The sequence below is a fragment of the Sturnus vulgaris genome, chromosome Z, assembly GCF_052056855.1.
Source record: "Sturnus vulgaris isolate bStuVul1 chromosome Z, bStuVul1.hap1, whole genome shotgun sequence".
NCBI classification, from domain to species: Eukaryota; Metazoa; Chordata; class Aves; order Passeriformes; family Sturnidae; genus Sturnus; species Sturnus vulgaris.
Window position 1 is genome coordinate 1,789,073 of NC_142283.1, and position 20,701 is coordinate 1,809,773.

The window sequence follows — 20,701 nt, forward strand, 5'->3', positions numbered from 1 at the left end:
GCACTGCCAGGGGTGCTCAGGGTGGGATTTTGGGCTGTCTATGTAGGGCCAGGAGCTGGGCTGATGATCCTGTGCATCCCATCCAGCTCAGGATATTCTGTGACTCTAAACAAGGGAGATCACTGAGGGTTCAGCCTCACCACTCAGCTTTTACATCTCCAACTTGAAACACACTTTTAGAAAGTTAAAAAGGCACATTGTATGTTATAAGTGTTTACTTCTGCAGTTAATACAAGTTCTCTGTCACTGTTAAGTCATTTTTTATTAAATAAAAAATACTCTTTGGGGGAAGGATGAAAACAAGAACTTTTGTTTTGGATTGGAAGTTTTTGAAACTTTTTTTCTGGAGACTTAAGGTATTTTGTGCATATAGCATCAAGCCAATGCCATCATATATCAGGTTATATAAGCATAAAGAAATAGCTACTGTGTTGTATTGTAAAATTTAGACAACACTGGTCACAGCCTAACCAAAACTTGAAAAATGTGGATTAGAATATGTGATTTTATTTTTTTTTTTCTTTTTCTTCCCTTCATATGTTTCAGGTAGAAAATTAATTCTCTTTGCCTTGGTAGACATCACTGGGAGTGAAAAGACAAGGTCATTTAAAACTGTTAGATGAGAATCTGCATTTTTATACACATCCCAAATTAAAGCCAAAAAGCTGAAAAAGAGCCTCTAAACCAGTCATTAGCACAAAGAGCAGAATAAGAACAGGACGTCTGATTCATTCTGCATAAAATTATTTTCTTTGGTGGAATGTCTTCCATTTATGGGAAGGTTAATAAAATGCCCTTCTGGTTCCCTAGGTATTGGCCATGACTACCAGTGGATTGGCCTCAATGACAAGATGTTTGAGCGTGATTTCCGCTGGACTGATGGTAGCCCACTGGTAAGATGCCTTCAAGCTGAAATCACTCCCTCATTTCGTTTTGTGGTGGCTTATCAAATTCCCACCAGCAACGGGGAAGCTGCATTTAAAAAAAAAAAAAAAAAAAACAACAGACCCAAAACCCAAACAAAAAAACCAGCCAAAACCCCTTCTGTCACTAAATATGGACCCAAGCAAACAGGCAGTAAATTCATTTTGGGACACCTAATATTTTGTGGTTTAGCTCCAAGGTCTTGTTCTTAGTTCCTGTTATTGTATGTGTGGGAACTCTCGGAGGTTTCAAATAGGAATGCCCAAAAATCTGAGGCTGTGGTAATTTAAGGGTCTGTGCTGGAGCTGGTTTGTGATCTTGGCTTGCACAAGGCCGTGTGTGGCAATCCTCCTCACTCACCAGGATGCATTTTTGGGGGATGATCTGGCATTCAAGCTCTTGCCTTTGCTGGGTCTCTGGGGTGCACAGAGGAGCCTCACAAGTATTTCTGGAGCCAGCCCTGCAGCAGCCATCCTTAGCTGGTTCAGGAGGCCTGTAACCCATAATTTACCCATAAAATTTTAAGATGATGTTGATACCTCTTGCTGGCTTGAAACAAAAAGGAAAATCAGCAGGACAGGGAAAATATATTCACCCACCATCAACAAACCTAAATCAAAGAGCTGATGGGCATAGGAAATGGTCAAACTCCTCCCCATTCAGAACAGTCTCCTCTGTAGGAAGAACAGGTGATTTATTTGCTGTTGAGCACCCAGTGAAGAGCATTACATTAAGAAAAAAGCCCAAACTGGTTATTTTTTTTCTTCCTTCCAGTTGTGAACTTTTAAATCAAAGAGCATCTGGACACACCTGTTGTTGCTGCAGACTGTGTGGCTGCTGCTGGTGTAGGAAGACACCTGGGGCAAGGCAGGGTTCATTTATTGCCATTTCATGTAAATAACCAGAGCCTTAAAGTGCTCTGGAGTGGCTTAAAAATGAGACATTTCTTGGGGACATGGCTGTGTGTGGCAGGTGACAGCAAAGAGGGGTAGTGAAGCTTTCTGTTGTAAGGCATCCATTGGTGATCCCATGGTCCCTCCCAATCCAAAACATTTTATGATTCTATGATTTTGAGGAAATTAAAATTAGAGCTGAGACCCTTTTTTTTTTTTTTTTAAATTCAGGCTACTGACCTGGGGCATTATATTTTTACTGTAATTTTCAATTTTAAGAAATTAAGATATTCTAGGAACAGAGTTGTACCATCTGTCCAACAGATTTCTCTTTTGATTGATCTTTTTTTCCACCTTATTTTTCTTTCATTTTTAACAACTTCCCCCTGTCTCTTCCTTCGGAAACAATTTAGGTGTCTCTTGAAATCATTTATGTTCATTGCTTCAATAGATTTTCCTTATAACTTATTCCATATGGTTTCTGGATCCCATGGTTCTGAGCAGCTGCCTCATTTGTCACTTTTTCCCTGGCTTTTAACTTATTTCTCATACTTTCTAACCACTCTTGTTGTTACAGTGATTTATTACTTCTCTAGTAATTAATAGGAATGATAACATAATGAAATATATGCATCCAATCTATTTTCCCTAAAATTGAAGTGAATTTAAATACAATGCAGGTAGAAAATTTGCCTCTTTTATGTGTGTGCAGGTAAGCAGAATTCTTTATGGCTTTAAATGCATTAGCATAATTTGTGGTAATAAAAAAGTCAGCATTTTTACACCAATACTCAGGTTCTAAATCGAATTTCTGAGTTTAGAGGTGGCTCCTGCCTATAGCCAAAATTTAATTAGCCTTGACATATTTTGTGTATCAGGGTGCATCTATGTTCAGATTTCTAAATTTATTTCCCAGCTCTATGCACTCTCCAAAAAATTATATCTATCCACAGTTCTATCCAGCATGACTGGCATGGGGAAAAATTTGTCAAGCATGCTGGGGATCCCCCTGATATCAGTTTTCTTGGAGATACTATCAGAAAAGTGACTGTGCAGCTACGAGTGGTGCACATTCATCTTTATCTTGATACTTCTTTGAATTTTCTCCAATAGCAGCTTGGTTCAATCCAAAAAATCATGCTTGCTTGACTTTATGAGGTTTTATGGATTAAAAATAAACCCCTAACAGTTCTGATGCTTCGTAGACTTAAAAGAAAAAGCAAATTAACAACAAGAACAACAACATCAAGGCATGTTGTGGGTGACAACTTTCTCTTTCACATGAATTTTGTTTCTAAACAAAAACAAGCCCCTAGAACTGGGAACTGGGTATGCTTGAAACTCAAGCTCCACTACTGGAGACACAGAAAAAGGTTTATATTACTTTGGTACTCATTTCCCACCAACATAAGGAAACCAACAGAAATATGCAGCACACTGACAGCAACTCTTTTGCCAGATATTTTATTGGCAATTTTGGGAAAAGGGATAAAATACCTTTTTTTTTTTTTTCTTTCTTTGCACCTAAAATGTTTTCCAACCAATGGGTTCAATGGAAGGAAATCATTAATTTTTTGACATTTTCAGTCTCTGACAAGTTGTGTTTCTCCAGATTTTTTTTTTTAAATGAGGCCAAGAGCCAGCCACCATTAAACATGATATTTGGGCAAAGCATGTAAATGAGAATACAGAATGAAGGTTCTTACTGGAAAACCTACACTGAACCCAAAGTAGCCTTGACAGGCTCTCAGCCCTTCTGAAAAAGTGCCTAATAATGGACTAAGTCTAGTCAGCCACTTTTGATACCTTGGAATTCTTCCTTTTTCACCCCTGTAGAAAATACTCTCTGCTAACAATTCAGCAAAACCAGCAGCAGTAGTCAAAAAAAACCCAAAAACCTTGTATGCCTGTGCACATTTCTTGTGCTTGAACTGGAATTTATGCTGAACTTGGAAAAACGATGCCAGTAAGCAAGTTTGGGAAAAGATGAAGAATGATATGGTAAATTCACACTCTGGCTCTCAGAATTCCTGGAGGAATTGATGTCTTGAATAATGAAGCCAGTACACTCAAATTCAGTGAGAAAGCAAGAAATAGTATTTAAATCTTCTTGGCCCACATGGCTTTTGTCCCTATTTGCATTGAGTCTGCCTGTTTTCCATTAAAAAAAAACCCCACAACCTTTTAGGACGAGAAAAATTATCCTAATAAAATAGAAACAGGACCACTCCTAAATCACAATATTAGAGGTTCTGCTCCTGAATAGAGAATTTGAGGAGGCTTTTTGATCCACAGGGGGTTTTGGCAAGTTTATTTCTTAACTGTAAAGTGGTTTTAATTCAAAACCAGTTAGGAGTTTCCTGCCTTTCAGGCAAAATGACACAGTTGTGCAGATAAAGCCTCACCATCTGCTGGTACAACACACATTTTCAGCTTGTTGTACCCACTGCAACCCAAACACAGACTGGGCTTGAGAAAAGAAAAATTACTTGAATTAAAGTGGTTGCCCCCCACCTCTCATGCCCCAAAGTTTAATTGTCAGCCCAGGTAGCACTTTCCATAAAGAAAATGGTTTTCAGGTCTGTCATTACAGGATTTTTTTTTTTGGCCAGATGAATTTGCTTATATTTGCCTTTCTTTTTTGATTTTTTTCTTTAAAAAACAAATTGGAATCTTCTTGGCTAAGGCCAGAACTTATCTTCAAAGTGCTCCTTGGCTAAGCTTAGGGCACATTGTCCAATGAGCAGAATAAAATAGGGTATAATTACAGTAAGCAGTGGGATCCAGTGGCTGCTCACATGTATCTGTTTCTTTCTGATTTGCTGTTGCTGTATCTGGCTGGCAGGGAGAAATCTTTTCTCATCTACATTTTGTCCATGCTCTCTCCTTTTTTTTTTTTTCTTTTAAAATTCCTCTTATTTATTTATTTTTCTATTTTTGAAAGAAAGAACTTTTCAGTAGTTCTGTTGGCTGGGAGAAGTGGAATTCATGTTCTGGAGCTGATGAGCTACACAAGAAATCAATTTTTGGGCAAGAACAACAACATCTTTATATATATATATATATATGTATATATGAAGGTCAAGAAGTTGTTGGACCTTTCCTTTTTTATATGAAGGGGAAGGAGCTGCTGTGTTAGGGCAGCACCAAAAGTGGGTTTCCTTTCAGGATCCTCACGTGTGGGGCAAATTCAGTGAGAGCTGGAGATGAGGGGCCACTGCCACAAGCCTGGGAGCACCACCTGAGATTGTGTGGACCAGCAGGAAGCTGAAAACTTTGGCAAATCTGCCTGGCCCCTGATTTCAGATAATTTGCCCCAAAAGTGTCGGTGGTGAGAGCAGACCCTGAGGTGTGTTCAGAGAACTCGCAGCACCCCGGCTCTTTTGGAGCTTTGTTATTCATTGCTTCCTGAAAATCAGGCCAGTTTCTGCTCAAGACGTTTCAGGTATGATTACATTGATAGATTCAAGAGGCAGGGGAGAATAATATAGTGGTTTTCAGAGCATGTTTTCATAGCTCTGCTTTTCTTCTGTCCAGGGTAGTTGTGGGGCTGTTCTGTTGGCTTTGGTGTGGGAGAACATTATTTTCCCTCTGATTTACATTCTACAGTGCAATGAAAATGGCTATGTGTAGTCTTTATTTACACTTAGAAAATTACAGAATCTAAATTGTTCTTGCACTGTACTGTAGACTTTTCTCCCAGCATTTCTCTAACAGTGAACAACTCTATTAAGCATGTATCAAGGACCATCCCACAATTATCTGTAAGGCTCTAATCAGTGAAAACAAACACATTTGGGAAAAGACACAGTGATGGAGGAGAGGGAAGCAAGGCCCAAACACTGTCACAGCTGTGTGAGCAGAGGAATTTGCCCACTTGGATCTTTTTATACTTTAAATGTGATGCAATGCAAACTACAGAACAAGAAAACTTACATTATCAGCAGAGGCATTTCATAACTGATCAAAGGGAGAGAGGACACAATGGGATGCTTGAAAATACGCCAGGGAAATAGAATTTAAATAATTCACTTAGCTGTGCGAATGGTAACTTTTACAGCTGTAAAGCACGCCCATCCAAACAGAAAAAAAAAAAAAAAAAAGAAAAAAAAAAGGAAAAAAAAGGGGAAAAAAATCTGGTGTTGCTTTTGGCAGCTCCCCTTTTGTGTTTGCTAAGGACCCTTGTGAGCAGGCACAGCAGACAAGGAGCCCTTTGGAGCTATTCATGTTATGGATTAAGCACATACAGCAACTTGGGGCTGTGCCTAGGGCCCCCTGCCCCACGAGGGGGGTTATTCACATCCCCTGGAAAACGCTGCTGATAATTAGTGCTTTGTAGGGTGGTGAGCTCACTGCCATTACATAAGATTAGTGCTGTAATAAGGAGCTGGCCAGCGTCTGTGGCCAGATTGTCTGTCACTGGGAGAATGCTGCCAGCCAGGAAAGGGACGGGGCATATTGCCACTTTTAAAGCTGTCCAGAGACCCTGCCTTGGTTTTTCCTGCCTTTCAGCACAGGGGTGTTTATGCTTTGTGTTCTGGCTCCTCAGGTTGTCAGTGTTAGGTAGCTACAGTAAAAAAAAATTTAAAAAATTTTTAAAAAGAAAAAAAAAGGAAAAAAAAAACCAAAAACCAAAAGGAAAGCATCCCAGAAACTTAATTCTGGCAAAAACAAAGCCCTCTCTTTTCCTACCTTTATTCGTCAGTGAATCAGAAGGCTTTAACTTGAGCAAATCTGTAACTGCACCCCTCTCAGAAAGAGTAACTTCATTGAGCACACACACAAACACACACACACAGAAAAAATAAAACAAACCCAAAACCTTCAAAAGGCGTGGAGTATTGTAGTGAAGGAGCCTGCCTCTGAGGGATAAGTAAAGCAAACAAACTAAAAAAGTGCTGTAGTCAGCTGCAAACAAAAAGCTCATTGTGCCCATGTCCCACAGGATCCTTGGAGAAGGAGATTTTAAACCTACCCAATGTTTTGGTTCTGTGCTGCAGTCAGTCATTACGGCCTCTTTTTAAGATGCTCATTTGACCCACGTTTAAATGGAGGAGAGCTATATAATGTTATTAATGACAGGTATATTTTTGGCTCAGGATGTTGTAACGAGGGCCTCTTGGACAAAGTGGGGTTTTGTCTTGTTTTTACCAGGGGGGTCAGCAATTACTTTCAGAGACTTGTTACTGCTGGGCTGAAATTACTCGTTACTCTGGGCTAAAATTCTTGGACAGCTTCAAACCTGCAGTAATTGTTGACAAAGTGCAGGATTTTCCTTTTTTTTTTTTTTTTTTTTTTTTTTTTTACCCCGGTGGCTCTCCTGGTAGCACAAAAAGATTAAATCACACCCCACACAATTTGCATGACTCTGCTAATATATATTCATGTCAATGTGACTCCAAAACAAACATGAATTACACCAGACCAGCACTTACCACCCTACATTCTTTGCCATTCATTTTTAACATGATTTCTCAGCTGCTAAAGTGACTTGTAAGAGCCTGCAACATTGGACTGTACAGTCTGTGATGAAAGCTAATATTCTGAAAAAAACCCCCCCAAAAACCAAAAAACCAAACATGGTAAAGAACAGATAAGAGTCCACGTCTTCATTTAGCTTTGAAAGAGTTAATGAAAGAAGTTTCTTTTCTGAATAATTATAATTTTGGAGCAAGTAGACAGCGTCACCTAGTGGGGTTTCACTGCCACACTCACCGTTTTCTGCTTTTCACGGAAAAACTGTCATTCTGTGGTGCTGTTTTTAAAAACATCCCAGAGCTAGTTATCTGCTCCACCATACAATCGTTTATTCCCAAAACTATAGGACTGACGGTGCTTTTATGTTTCAATTTCGTCAGGTAGCCTTTTTTCCATTGGTTGAGTTTCAATTCATTAGATTTCTTTCTCAAATAATCTCTTTTTGCAGAGCTCTTCCTGCTTATTCAGTCTGCAGTCACTTCTTGTGGATAACCATAGATGCACACGAATTTATGTTTTCCAGAGTCCCTTTCTTTTTTGCAAGCTGCTGCACAGGACTCAAAAAGTTTCTCAAAACATTCCATCTCTCTTTTACCAAAAAACCCCAACCCCTGCAAGTGAAATCTTTTGCAGAAGTATTTAGCAAAGCTCCTCCTGGGAGTTTGTCTTGCTCACAGTGTGGCTCACTCATGGGGAGTGTTGTGTTCCTGCCTGGTCCAAACCCTCCCAGTTTCCCAAATCCTATGAAATAAAACTCAGATAGGAGCTAAAGGGAAGGCATTCAACCAGAACTTAAAAAAAAAAAAAAAATCAGGATCACAACATGTGATTATTTTGTGTGTGCTTGTAGATAGGTTTAAATACTCAAATTGATTTGAGTTTGTCCCAGCAAAGATTTATGCACACACTTGGTCCTTCCTTCAGGCAATTATTTTAACATCTGTCTGAATCCTGTAAGTGATCCTCCCTGTGATGGTCCCCCTTAAGGCGTGACCCATGCCTTTAAATCAAGGTGTGTGCTTAAGCCCTCCGTGAATGGAGTTTTTAAACTCAAGAACACTTTTGGTGAGTTCTGTCAGACTGCTTCCATTTATAAAATTAAACAGAAAAACCCTTTGCAGGGCTGGAGGGAATTTTAGTGGAACAGAGCCTGCACTATAGGATATCTTATTGTCTTTCCCATGTGAAAATGCATTTAAATACTAGGCGACCTTAATGGAAGTATTTCATACACTGCCAAATCTTCACAAAAATCTGATTTTTTTTTCCCTATGGAAAAGAAATGCAATCCAGTTTCAGCTTCCCAAGTGTCTCCTGTAACAGCATCAGTGCTGTACAGCAGCATGAGTCACACATGAGGGTTTCCTGCACTGATGCATGTGCTCATTGTAACCTCGTGCTGATCTTGCTGAAGTTCAGCCACCGAGTAATTCTCGAGACTCACTGAAAGTGAGATGTAATTTTTGTTTAAGCCGTCCAATTACAACAACCCCCACAGTGAGGGACTCATTCAGGGCCTTTCCTGATAAAGATTTCTGAGACTTTGTCTGCAATTGTGTTGGAAAGAAAAATAAAAGAAAGAAAAGTGTATTCCTGTTCTTATCAGAGCTATGGCAGGAGAAGAAAAGGGTGATAGTAACGTTTGCAGTGGTGGTTTCTGCTTAGTGATAAATACCAGGCAGGAAATGTTGCTTCACTTTCAGATGAAATGGCACAAAAAATATCCAATCAGCCAGTCCCTACCTCTTCCATTGTTGTTTTTTCTTTAATTTGCCTCATTAGTCTTGCATTAAAGAGGAATCAGATAGGGAAGTAGCCAGAACGAAAGAAAATAAGAATCACGAAAAGTGCCAAGACAGATTTGTAAAGGCGGCTTACTTAAACATGCTGAAAACTTGTTTCCTTTCCCCAGAAGTAAAAGCCTTAACCTATAAATCTAAATAGATGTATTTCAAGTAAATTATTTCCCAGATTCAGTCATGTGCAGAAGATTACTGGCCTTTACACAATACCGAGGTCAAGCAGTAAAGTTTTGTTGGTTTTTTTATTGTGCTGTGTTAAACACAATGCTTGTTGGCTATTTTGGAATACAATATCCGAGTGATTGATCTCAGGCACTTGATGAGCCTTTTGAAGGTCAAGGAAGGGCTGAAATTTCCAAAGGAGTGTCTCAAAGGTGAGACACCCCTGCATTCACCTGGGCAGTGCAAGCACCTGAAAGAGCTGAGTGGATTACCCATTAGTGAAGCAATGAGCCCATCAGGAAAGGCTGCTTATCTGAGAATTTAATTAACAAATCTCCCATGAGGTAGGGTCCTCTCCGTGATGGGAAGATTATGCTCCCTCTGTTTAATTAGCAGCCATCTGATTGAGGATAGATAGTGACTGGCTAATAAAGTTTTGTGCTTTACAGCCCTTGCTATATTTTAGCTCGTTTCATGTGGCAAGTCAGTCTGCCACCCAACAGGACTGTGAGTTTATGCAGTGCCATGTAAGGAAATCCTCCCCAAAAATGTGGAACTTAATAAAATATCCTCATGGGCTTTTGAAGCCATCATATCCAAACTCCTCCTGTGAGGCAAGAGAATACATTTTCCCTGTTTTATGGGCTGTGAGTGGCCAGCCAAGTGCATTATCTAGTGCCATGTAGGAAGCCTGAAGAGCTGAATCAGAACTCAGCTCCAGCTCTAAATCATGGACCATCCACACTCTGCAGGAAAATTTTCTGGGCCTTTTAGCAGAGAAAGCCAGAACAAATAAATCCAATGTGACAGAGAAGGCCTTGATTTCAACAATAAAACAAAAAAAAGTACAAGCAAGATTAACTAATTATTGCTAATTATTTAATTGAAAGCATAAAGAGTATAAACTCCAGTTTTCATCAGTTGGACACTGGGGCTTGGAGGAACCTGGTCTAGTGGAAAGTGTCCCTGCCCATCACAGGGGGTGGGACTGGATGATTTTAAAGGTTCCTTTCAACCCAAACCATTGTGAGATTCTGTGATTGCTCTGGACTTCCCTCTCTGCAGCCACCTCAGCTGGAGGAAAATGTGGCCAGCCAAACCTCTTCTGAAGTACATTTTGAGTCCTGCACATAATTAAGATTATATGTCCAGAAATGTGCATTCTGGAAGTGCTTTGCGTTTTAATGCAGAGAAAAAGTAGTGATGGTTTTTAGGTCACTCTGTGCAATCACCCAGTGTCAATGTTTCTGTTAAGGACTGAAAACATTACAGCAGCTTTTCTTCCACGTATTCACTAAACATTTGATTCTGTTTAGGTTTTGTCTTATGAATGATAAGTCTAAGAGCATTGCCAAAGGTTTTTTCCCATTAATGTTTTGCTGACAGAGGTTTACTGGAGACAGTGCAGTCACCCAGATCTACACTAGTGAAAACCAGATTCATGCCTATGCTCGTGCAAAGATCTAATCCATAAAAGAAAAGCAAAATATTCGTTCATTTGTCGAGTAGCCTGTTCCACTCAAACTGTGAGAATCTCCTTGTATCATTGTCCCATTATCGGTGTCTAAATAAGGAATTGAAAAACTACAGAGGGACTGGGTGGAGACCTAATAAAGCAATTCAGCAGTCTGGAACTTCCTCTGCTAAGCAATTCTGGCACCAGACCCAGGCAAAATCAGAGCTCCTCAGCCAAAATAAATCTGTGCAATGACGATATCAGATGTGAGGTAACAGCAAGTCATGCTGGAGGATATCAGACATTCTTGGACAAACCACAGGGCCTAGCTGTAACACTTTGCCACTACACTAGCAGCCCTGCCAGCTAAGCAAACACAAATTTTGGAGTCATTCTGGCAAGGCAAGTAAGAGCATATGGAGCCTGTGTGCTGAGAGTGGGAGCTGGCAGGCAGCTGAGCACCTCCAGCTCACACACCCCCAATAGCCACTAAATGTCCCCCATTCCCACACTCTCATCCCTATGGAAGCAAGCAGCTCTGCAGTATCATTTCCATTAGAAGCAGCTTCAAGGCTTGTTGAAATCTTTCCTTGGCTCTCAGGACGTTATTGATGAAACTTTCTGCCACTGACCTTGCAGTTTTCTTTAATTTTTGTGCGTGTCTATGCACACGTTCTTGAAAGTTAATGGATCCTAGACTCGAGTAAATGAGTTGGTGTGCACTGTAATTTAGGACTGTTAAACACTGAAAAGTTGAGATGGAGTTAATTTAATTCTGGATGAAAAGGGCGATGTTTTATTAGGGGTAATAAATTCAGTGCAGAACCAATTTATTCAGACTGTGCTGGTTAAAATGCCTGGATATTTAAAACCCGTGATGGGTAAGATGACACGTGGTAGGAAAAGGTTAAGTATTTAACTCATTTTCCTTTCATAGTTTGATTCATTGTAAGGTAAATACTACTTGTGTGGGGTATGTTAACTTTATTTCTAAAATGTCTTCACCCAGGCAGTGAAGAGGGGTTATTTCACAAAGTAAAGAAAATAGAAAGCTAAACTTCTCTGACATTTATACGGGCCAGCTCTAGTCAGAAAGATGTAAGCACTTAGAAAATATAAGCACTGCAGGAACTGTGTCATTTTGCCCATACAAGGGGCTAGCTGCCTGGTTAATGTCTGGCATTTATGTGAATTCCAGTTCTTACAGATATCTATTTTTATCCTTCCTTAAATTCTTCCTGGAGTGACACAACAGAAATCCCAGCAAAAATCGTTAGGAGTGGTTTCCAAATATTCTCTCACTTTTCTTGACATAAGATTATGAAAATGTCAAGATTCCTATGCTTTGTTTGGGAGCAAGGTGAGGGATTATCCCACCTCTGCTGGCTGCCAGGACAGGAGGCTGTATGTCCCCTGACAAGAACTTCTGCACAAGTTTCAATCAAAAATAAAGTGTTGCTACTTCTCCTGCTGATTGATTGTAAAAACAGACTGAATCCTCCCGAATTTTCATCCAAAATTGACATTGTGCTGGTATTTCACAGCCATTTGAAGGTTCTTTTCTGAGTTTGTTTGTTGGGCACGTACCCAAAAAACATATTTCTACTTCTAAAAGCAGTGCGTTTTGAAGCACTTTCTGCTTTTATTCACATATTTTCATAGATGTTTGAGGCTGGTTTTTCAACAGAGGGCAGAATTTGAATCACCATTTATTTCTAAAGCTGAGAGGCTGCTGTCTGGGCTCAGTCTGCCACCTAGCATTTTTAGTGGAAACACCAATCTCCAGTGGTTTTGGGGGGCCACATTCTGACTCTCCCACTTGTACCTAATTCTGCATGTCATCCTGTGAAATGACTTAATTAACTGAATGAAGTAATAAATAATAAATATGTCGTAAATAATCCATGTCTGGGAAGTTAGTCTGTAATTTCTCACTTAGTAGATGTGCACTAATGAGGGTCATGGACTATTTACACTATTTTCTTGCATTCTACTTCATGACATTTATGTAGGAAAGAGTGGGCTTTTTGACACACTTAGGATCCAGTTTTGCTTGTGTCTCTTTGTTTTGTTCACCTGACATCAGTTTACAGTAAATGAGAAGTTAGACCAGAATATTTTTTCCCCTTGAGATAATCTTTAATATAATGGGAGGATATTATAAATCTATAAATCTTTGTTTAGCCCATGCTTAGCAGCCTGAATCAAACAGTTGAGATTGCTTTTCACCACAGGTGATATCACGTGCTCTTTTGTTGAGGTAAATATTCTCCTGCACTGGGAATGATGGTTTTGCTTTTGTTTTCTGCAGCAATATGAGAACTGGAGACCAAACCAGCCAGACAGCTTCTTTTCTGCTGGAGAGGACTGTGTTGTTATAATCTGGCATGAGAATGGGCAGTGGAATGATGTCCCCTGCAATTACCACCTTACCTATACCTGCAAGAAAGGAACAGGTACAAACTTTGCAGTTACAAAAGCAGAATTTGCTGAATTGCCATTCAATGCTTTTTACCATGTTCTTTGGACCTTGTTTTCAAAAAGTTTCTACTTTTTGAACAGCTTGTCATTGAGGATAATACATAGAGTCCTGAAAAAAGGACTTTTTCCTTGAATGCTTGTAGTAACTTCAGTGGTTTTCAGGTTTCTGAAAAGCAACTTCTTTGTGTGAGTATGCCAACTTTTTGGCTTGAATTTACATTTAGAATTTAAACCAAAAAGGCAATACTGACCACAATATCCGCCAGTTTCCAGTTTCCATCACTACTGGTTTTGGTTTACAAGACTGGAGATCTACAGGGCAGACTGATCCTGCTGTCCTTGTCTGGATGTTCCTCTTGGGAGTCCAGCCGAGACCCCTTGCCAAATTCCCTTAGTCAGGGCTCAGAGGCCAGTCCCAGCTCAAACTGGGCTCACAAACTGAAATTTCGGGTGGTGCTCTCTCTTCCTTCCAGTGGCTTGTGGCCAGCCTCCTGTGGTGGAGAATGCAAAGACTTTTGGGAAGATGAAGCCCCGTTATGAGATCAACTCCCTCATCAGATACCACTGCAAGGATGGTTTCATCCAGCGCCACATCCCGACCATCCGGTGCCAGGGCAACGGACGATGGGACATGCCCAAAATTACTTGCATGAATCGTGAGTTCCCTGAAAGCAAAAAGCCAGCAGCACATCAGAAACACCGGGCTGATTTGAGATTAATGAGTAATGGATGTGTGTTTTAAGAGAGGAGCAGTTATGGGGGGATAAACACCAAGCTTGCGAAACCGGAGGAAATGGAAATTTTCCTCTTTTGTTTCTACTCGTGCTTTGGAGTAGTTATCTAGAGCAGAGGCTAGAAAAAATTAAGAGAATAAGAGCAGGTATTTATTAAAGGCCTTCAATAGGTACACTTTGGGCTGTTCAAAACATTCAAGAGGCTACAACCAAGACGGACAATGGTCATGAGTTTTTCACACAATTATAAGTTTGCTTCATTTACACATCAGGGGTTAATTGTCCAATTACAGCCTCAGGTAATGAACTCATATCCCTCAGCTTTCCCCCCAAATTCACTTTTGTTTATACTTTTTTGGGGCTTGAGGCTGTGTAGGGTGTCCTTAGATTTCAGGCTTTAGAGGAATTGTCTGATGAAAATGTGAAGACAGTTACTAACACTCTATGGAGTTTAGAGTTATACACTAAAGCAGTACAGGTTATGAAAAATATAAAGGCTAGAATATTAAGGCATCACTACAGAAGGCATGAGGATTATTTTAAAGTTAGAAAAGCCTAGAATCAACAGGTTCCTAATAATGCTAACAATTCTTTTTGAAACTGTGTGTATGCCTGTAACACTGCCAGCTTCAGTTAGTCATTTGTTAACCCTGTAATTAACGAAGACGCAATTGTGTTGCGAAGTGTACCCAGCCTGTTCACCGCTTAATTTTAAACAAATTTCCCTTTTTTCCTCCCTTCTCTCTGCAGCCTCCACATACCAAAGGACTTACTCTAAGAAATACTACTACAAACACTCCTCATCAGGCAAGGGGACGTCGTTAAACTCCTCCAAGCACTACCACCGCTGGATCAGGACGTGGCAGGACTCGAGGCGCTGAGAGCTAAATGGTGAATTGGGGATTTCCACCATTTCAGCCAAAGTCATAACTTTCTGTGCCTTTTTCTATCACTTATAGGAGTATTATCGAATCGTTTTGAAACTATGGACTGCAGTATTCACGACGCGTTTTGCAAAAAAGAAAAAAAAAATTTTTTTTGAAAAAAAAAAACCCGAAAATTACGGTGTTTATCAGAAAATTTAAGAAATAAATAAAAAAAGAGGAGAAGTGCTTATGGGGATAAAAGGAAACCATTTCCAGCCTATAAAGATTATTAGTTTTCTATATGCCATCGGTGTGGACCATTTTATGATATGTACCAGCCTTCTGCAATATTTAAGCAGCTCAATTTTAGCACCAATGAAAATGTAAATAAGATGATTTTAATGTTGTTTGACTGTGTGTTGTTTTTAAAATCCTGTATATAAAATGAAAAGTCACACTAATTTCAGGCATATTTATGGTTAGAACGGCCTCAGAGGTCTTCAGTCATTTATGACATTGTTTCTGTGTTGTTTACCTAGGCTGGAAATGGTTGAAATAAAGACTTCACTGACTGAAATTTGCAATTATCAGGTGAAGATAAACACATAAGTGACATGACTTTTTTTTTTTTTTTTTTAAGCTTTTATTTTTAAGTGGGAACTGTGCCAATTCCTACCCAAGGTACAGTCTGTGTCCCATGAGATGAAAAGTTGAGACAGAGCACATAAAAGTGGCATGGAGCATGAACTAGGGACTGCAATAGGGAACGTTTTTCCTGCTCTCCATTCCAGCTTCAGCACATGTGAGAAAGGACTGCGTGGAGGAGTTGTGTATAACAAGGAGAGCCTGTAAAATTCCAAGTGCTAATACATTAACTTTATCAACCAGGGCCACTTTTTTTTTTTTTTTTTTTTTTTTTTTTTTTTTTTTTTTTGAGAATAAAGAAAAGGAGAAAAGGAAAAAAAATTACTTTCACGATATTAACCACAAGGTCTATATTACAGGTCTCTGCATTCTAAAATGGAGGTAGACCTGGTGTTTGGGGGATTTTTTTTTTGTAGAAAACAAACAAAAATCAAAAAAGTAAATAATTTTGTATATATAACCATTTTTTAATCTTTTTATAAAGTAATGAATGTTTGTGTATGAATGCTGCAGCTGTGAAGCGTACATAAATAAATGAAGTAAGCCATACTGATTTAATTTATTGGATGTTATTTTACCCATACAAAGAAGATTCAAAGAGCTCACCAGCGCAGTATTAGCCCCTGAGCTCCACTTTTGGAACCATCCTTCAGTTCAGCTTGCTCTTTTTCCCCGGAGAACAAAAAATTCCTGCTAAACAGGATCATTTGTTTGCGGCTAGATGGGTGAGAACTGTGCGTGACCTACAGAAGAATCAGGATCTTGGCTTTCTCTGAAGAAGTGTGTGCACAGAGTGGTTCTAGGTTGTAGTTTGGTGCAGTGTGTGCGTAGGAGTTTTCTGTTGTGATTTCTTGCCCTGGTCAGTGCCACCACTGACCTTTGAAGTGTACAGTGAGTGCGGGAGGTGACGTTTGAAACGGCCTCTCCGCGGAAAGGACTGTCATTCCTGCAAAGTGCCTTGCACACCTTTGGGCACGGGACATTTAAAAAGGAAGGAAAAAAAAAAAATCTAAAAAAAGGAAAAAAGTAATAAAAATTTAAAAAAACCCATGAAAATTAAGTAAGTTCCTTAGGATGTTTAAAGTAACATGAGAAACACACACACACACGAGGCGCGAGGTTTACGCCTCTGTGTCCCCGTGGGGTTGTGATGGGGAAAAACAAAAATCTGAGAGGGAAAGGAGAAGAATTGAAAGCCAGCCAACGTGGCAGAGCTGCCCATGGAGTGACCTTGCCACAGCTCCCTGGGAGCTGAACCCAGAGTTCAGACATCATCCCCTGACCCTGAGCAATGGCAGAGGCTGCTCCCCACCCTTGTGGCAAGTTGGCTGGTCCCTTCCCCACCCCTCACCCCCAAACAATGCACATAATACTTTTCTCTATTTATATTATTATCTTGTATAGTGTATAATGTGAATGTCTGGGGTTTGGTTTTATTTTTTTTTTTTCTTTTTGTGAATGAAAGTCTAAAATCTTTGTAACTTTTATATCTGCTTCTGTTTCACCAAAGAAACAAGGTTTTGCTATACTGTGACTTGTCTTGTTATTGCATGTCTTCCTGTTTAAATCTATGCAATGTGATTTTTTTCATATGAATACAACTAGACTGTCAGGTACTTCGTAATTACCATGGGCTTTGTCAAATGCCCACTGGAGTCAAAGAGTCAGCTGGCTGAACTTTAGTAGGTGCTGGATTTGACTTTATATGAGCAGCTTTAGGGGATATTTTAAGATATACATTGTATGTTTTGAAGTCGATATTTGCTTGTAAAAGTCAAGGCTCTGTCCATAAATATACACTACTTTACACATCACTTCCTTGTACCAGAAACACACAGAACAGAAAATATATTTTAACACTTTGCAAACTTTCTCACCATATGTATAAAAAACCCTGCATAGATTTGTTGTTTTCTTGTCTACTTGTTGGATTTAAACAATGTTGTAAGACATTCAGATAACATTGTGATTGTAGTTTTAATTAGGTTAGATGCAGTGAGTATATTGATTTTTTTTCACCTCCTTCTATTACGCATAATAAAATAGGACTGACAACATTCCTTATTAAAAAGAAAAAAAAAACAACAAAAAAACCCTAAAAAAACCTGTCACCCATGCTTGTTTATTTAGACAGGGAATGGCAAGTTATTCAACTCTGGAGAATTTTTCTAATGCCGATGTAAACCCCAAAATGTTTCTGTGCCAACACCCTGCAAAATGCACACACTCGTGTCACAGGGCTGGCTCTGCTGTGAAGCCAGGGTGCTTCCATGACAAATGCCACCATCCCTTCACCTGGAGCATCCCTGAACTCCAGTCTGTGGAGCAATGTTGGGGTTGGAGTGGAGATGTCACAAGGGTCTGGAGTGCCAGGACAAAGGGGGATGGCTCCAAACAGAGAGGGCAGGGCTGGATGGGATACTGGGAATTAGGAATTGTTCCCTGGCAGGGTGGGCAGGGCTGGGATGGAATTCCCAGAGCAGCTGTGGCTGCCCCTGGATCCCTGGCAGTGCCCAAGGCCAGGCTGGACACTGGGGACAGTGGAAGTGTCCCTGCCATGGATGGGGTGGCACTGGATGGGCTTTAAGCCATTTTTAACCCAAACTGTTCTCTAGTTCTATGATCTGAATACAAATTTCACATATTTTGTGCCCATGACAGTCTCTGCAGAGTACCCAGTGCTGCTCTGAGCATCCTCCTGCCCCCTCAGACACCAACAGTGTTGGAATTCCTGGAGTGCACCCCAGGGGCTGACACCACACAGGGCACAGATCAGCCAGGACAACTCTTTTGGGAGAGCTCCTCAAACAGCAGAGAAGGTGCTGGCTGGGGCACACATTCCTGTTTCCCATCTACACCCTAATAGCACACCTTCATTAAATTAGATAGAGAACTCCTTTGGTTTAATGGGATCTCCTGGCTAAGACATCAGAGGCTGGGGATGGAGGAATCCTGTAGGACAAAACAAGTCTCTGGAGTTGCAGCAGTGGGGCCAGCAGGATGCAGGCAGGCTGGCAGGGGGCTACCAGTGGAAAGGCTTTGCTGCCAAGAGGGCTTTGGCATCAGAAATTCCTTTTCCAGGGCAGTGGCTGGAGGAGCACTGAGGTTCACCCATGGTTAGGGGTCAATGTGATACCTTTTCCTAGAGAAAACTCTTCATTTCTGTGGGTGACACCTCTGCCCTGAGCACAAGCAGAGACCATCCCTGGGTCATGGGAGTTGAAACAGCTGGTGCAAAAAGGCAAATCCGTTCTTTTCCAGAGAAAACACACAACTGGTGTTATTGATTTTAAGTAGTGGCGTGTGCAGGACTCCACGAGCACATTGCTCGCCCTGATGAATGATGAAAAAGATACAAACAAATGCTTGGAGGAAACGTGGACAAAAACTGGAAGGCCACACAAAGCTGTTAGCACAGCAGAGGCAAGAAGTAAGGACAGAAACATCTTCCAGAAAAAGGTGTATCATTTCAGCCCTCCAGCAGCAGACCTGTAAGGAAGCTTAAGACCTTTTACAGAGCAATTTTATGGCAAATTTTGTTTTCCATAGCAAATAAATATTTCCAGGTGGGGAAGCCAATGGCTGGTAGTGCTGTAGAGGCTCAGTCACTGATAAAACAGAGAAGCAGAGCCTTGAGTTCTGCGAGTGAGGAATTTATTGCTGGGGCAGGAATAGATTCATGACAATACCAAAATGCCTCCACATCCCCAGGTGCCAAAAGATGGGAGAAGTTAAAAAGTGGCCCAGCAGCTACTTTTTGTGGTGGTTGGAGGAGAAAGCAAAAGGGAGACAAACATGTTGGTGGTCCTGCATGGATGCAGCAAGGAGCAAGGCAGCTGGGATTGGGCTCTGGAAGTCACATCATGCCGTGGTGAGCAGGAAAAGTCCTTTTTGAGGCAGGAGGGCAATCGGTTTAGGGAAAGGAGTAAATTGTGTGGTTGTCTCCAGTAGCAGGAGAACGGCAGGAATTTGGTTCCTGTGTTTCTTAAAGTCTTCGAGGTGATAATTGCACTTAAACGTTCCTACTTGGTAAGGAAAAAAGAGCAAAGCAGAGGTTTGGCACAAATCACACCAAAAGATCTGCAGCAGACCTGAGTGACCACTAAAGGCCCTGTTCTTTCATAGGTTTGAAAAAATAAAATGAGGAAAAAAGAAAAAAAAAAGGGTTTTCTAAGCAGGTGAGGGAAGATTTAATTGCAAAAGGCAGCAGGATCTCAGTTTACTCTTTTCAGAGTTAGAACATAAGTTGGGCTCGCCCAAGTACTGTGACTTTGTCAAAACAAATATTCTTAATAAGCTTGGGAAAGGAGGAAGAAGCACCAGGTATTGCTGATGGTGCTGTTTGCTTGCTGAATGAGGGATCCCTTTAGTTCCCCCTGAAGGGAATTTCTTCCACCTCTGCCTAAACCAGGGCAGCTTCCAGCTGTGCTAAAATCCTTAGCAAGGACCCAAAATCCGGGAATTGAAAGGATCTCAGATTACCAAAAATCAAAAATTCTTACCAAGGATCAAAAATCCCCAAATAAGTGGATTTTCCAGTACATGGCAGGGTGACAGCCTCTGCGTCTCCCGAAAGTGCATTTCCACAGGAGCAGGTGCTCTGTTAACCAAATGTGTGGATTTTGGTGAATTCCAAACCATGCTGCAGCCAGGCTGATATTTGCAGCTTGAAAACAGCTGATGGCAAAAGGCTGAAAGGCCAGATCTTCCCCTTTGTTTTCTGGGGGAAATAAAGCTGTTTTCCTCTCAGCAGCCTGCACAGCTCGTGCTGGTTTCCTCATCCTTCCAGGTTATAAAGAGAATCCTGACCCCAGGACAGAGGCACTGTTGGTCCTAAAGACATTACACTCCCTTAACCTGGCAGAACTCATCTCCCTTATCCCTGCAAGAGGATCTGGAGCAAAATTCTTCCCCTTTGCACTCTGCCATCACCCACTGGATAAGACTTTAAGGGAAAATACATGATTTGGAACACTCATGTTTCTCCCTCATGCCCTCAGCCTGGCTCATTCCCTCTGGAAAAGCTTCCCAGGCTGAGTTTTTCAGAGACAGAGAAAGAAGGGTGAAAAAACATCAGAAAATAATGTTACTGTGAAAGGGAATTCTGATGACAGAAATGAAAATGCAGGAAGGGTGATGGGAGGAAAAGTTTGTGGCTATTGATTTGAAAATGGAAAATAAATCTGGGCTAGCTTTGTGTTAGGCAGGAATTTGAATTTATACTCATGAACTTAGACCAACCAGGAAATGCACATCAGTA

At 40.7% G+C, this 20,701-nt stretch overlaps 1 protein-coding gene across 5 annotated transcripts in view; it reads left to right on the forward strand.

Moving 5' to 3' along the window:
- VCAN (versican) overlaps window positions 1-15,990 on the forward strand; it is a 96,924-nt gene extending 80,934 nt beyond the window's left edge. For all 5 annotated transcript variants that reach the window (XM_014886525.2, XM_014886526.2, XM_088157221.1 and 2 more), the window contains 4 exons: window positions 811-893; window positions 13,027-13,171; window positions 13,670-13,852; window positions 14,681-15,990. In XM_014886525.2, coding sequence (XP_014742011.2) covers window positions 811-893; window positions 13,027-13,171; window positions 13,670-13,852; window positions 14,681-14,811 — 542 coding nt within the window. In that variant the 3' untranslated portion in view covers window positions 14,812-15,990. The remainder of the gene's footprint in view (window positions 1-810; window positions 894-13,026; window positions 13,172-13,669; window positions 13,853-14,680) is intronic.
- The last annotated feature ends 4,711 nt before the right edge of the window (window positions 15,991-20,701 follow it).